The 1545-nt window shown below is 55.5% G+C and overlaps 1 protein-coding gene across 1 annotated transcript; it reads left to right on the top strand.

Annotated features, from left to right (window-relative positions):
* Positions 1–610: 610 nt before the first annotated feature.
* Positions 611–1402, top strand: EMH_0059530 (uncharacterized protein; the record flags this gene model as incomplete). Its single annotated transcript, XM_013497691.1, has 1 exon — positions 611–1402. The coding sequence occupies one exon, from the start codon at positions 611–613 to the stop codon at positions 1400–1402; it is 792 nt and encodes a 263-aa protein (XP_013353145.1).
* Positions 1403–1545: the final 143 nt, after the last annotated feature.

The following is a 1545-nucleotide window of genomic DNA, read 5'->3' as shown; positions in this document are numbered from 1 at the left end:
CTGTTTCTTTGTATATATATAAAGACCTACGATGAAATCCTTATACACGAGCCCGCAGACTGGCTATACGACAACCTAACATCTGCGCCTCTGGGTGAGGTGTCTCCTCACCCCCTCAGCCCGTATTTTCTTAAGCCCCAACAAACAGAACAAAAACAAATACAACTCTATATGGGGCTTCAAGCTTATGTTCAGGTATATATTACTCTTCCTCCTTCTGCTCCTGCTGCTGCTGCTGCTGCTGCTGCTGCTGCTGCTGCTGCTGGGGTTGGTGCTGGTATTGGTGCTGGGACTGGTGCGGGTGGTGCTGTTCCTGCTGCTGCTGATGCTATTGGTGATGGTGCTGTTGCTGCTGCTGCTGCTGGTATTGGTGCTGCTGCTGTTATTGGTGCTGTTGCTGCTGCTGCTGCTGCTGCTGCTGCTCTCGGTGTGGTGCTGCTGCTACTGGCGCTGCAGTTGCTGCATTTGTTGCTGTTGTGAGTGCTGTTGCTTCTGCCTTTGCTATGACTGTTGTTGCTCGTGCTGCTGCCACTCTGCTGCTGCTGCTGCTGCTGCTGCTGCTGCTGCTGCATGCATGCATATTGCTGCTGCTGTCTCCTTTTGTCTCTGCATGCAGACAGAGACAATAAGCCTGATGCAGGATGCTTTTCTTATGTCTCTGCGTATCCAAGAGCTGCAGCGGCAGCACGAGGCCATCACTACAGGCAAGACAGCGGGGCCAGCTGCTGCTTCAACCCCCCCACCTGCTGCTGCTGCTGCTGCTGCTGCTGCTGCTGCTGCTGGGGGTACAGCTCCGGTGAGCGGGGAAGATACAGCTGCTGCTGCGGGTGCTGCTGCTGCAGCACCAACAGCCTTTGCTGCAGCAGCAAAACGACCCATCAGCAGCAACTATGCTGCACCCATCAGCAGCACTTCTTCATCTTCCTTAACATCTGTGGGGCCCCGGGGCCCCGGCCTGCCTGCTGCTGCAGCAGCATACGGGGGGCCCCCCAAGTCTCCGCTGCTTCCTGCAGCAGCAGCAGCAGCAGCAGCAACAGCAGCACACCACGACCCGCAGCAACCACAACCCCACCAACAAAATAAAGCCCCTATGCCTGCACAGCCACACATGCCGCAGCCTATGCATGCGCAGCAGCAGCAACATATGCTGCAGCAGCAGCAGCACCAGCAGGTCCAGCAGCAGCAGTTCCTGCAGCAGCAGCAGCAAATGCTGCAGCAGCAGCAACGTCAGATGCTTCAGCAGCAGCAGCCAGCACCTTATCTGCACAAGCAAGCCCATCCTGCTGCCTCTCCTCAGCAGCAGCAGCAGCAGCAGCAACAGCAGCAGCAGCAGCAGCAGCAGCAGGCCGTCATGCAGACACAGCCAATGGGCCAAATGCCTGTGGGGCCCGGCCCCATGTAAACAGCTCAGAGGCCCCGGGGGAAACATAACAGTGCATGCAGCGGTGCATGCAGGGATGCGTGTGGGGCTGCATGCAGAGTAGTGCATGCAGTTTATATATATATATATATATATATATATATATATATATATATATATATATA

Source organism: Eimeria mitis, genomic scaffold, assembly GCF_000499745.2.
Source record: "Eimeria mitis Houghton genomic scaffold, Emh_scaff2851, whole genome shotgun sequence".
NCBI lineage: Eukaryota > Apicomplexa > Conoidasida > Eucoccidiorida > Eimeriidae > Eimeria > Eimeria mitis.
Note: the sequence above shows the minus strand (reverse complement) of the source record. Positions and strands in the feature narration are given on the sequence as shown.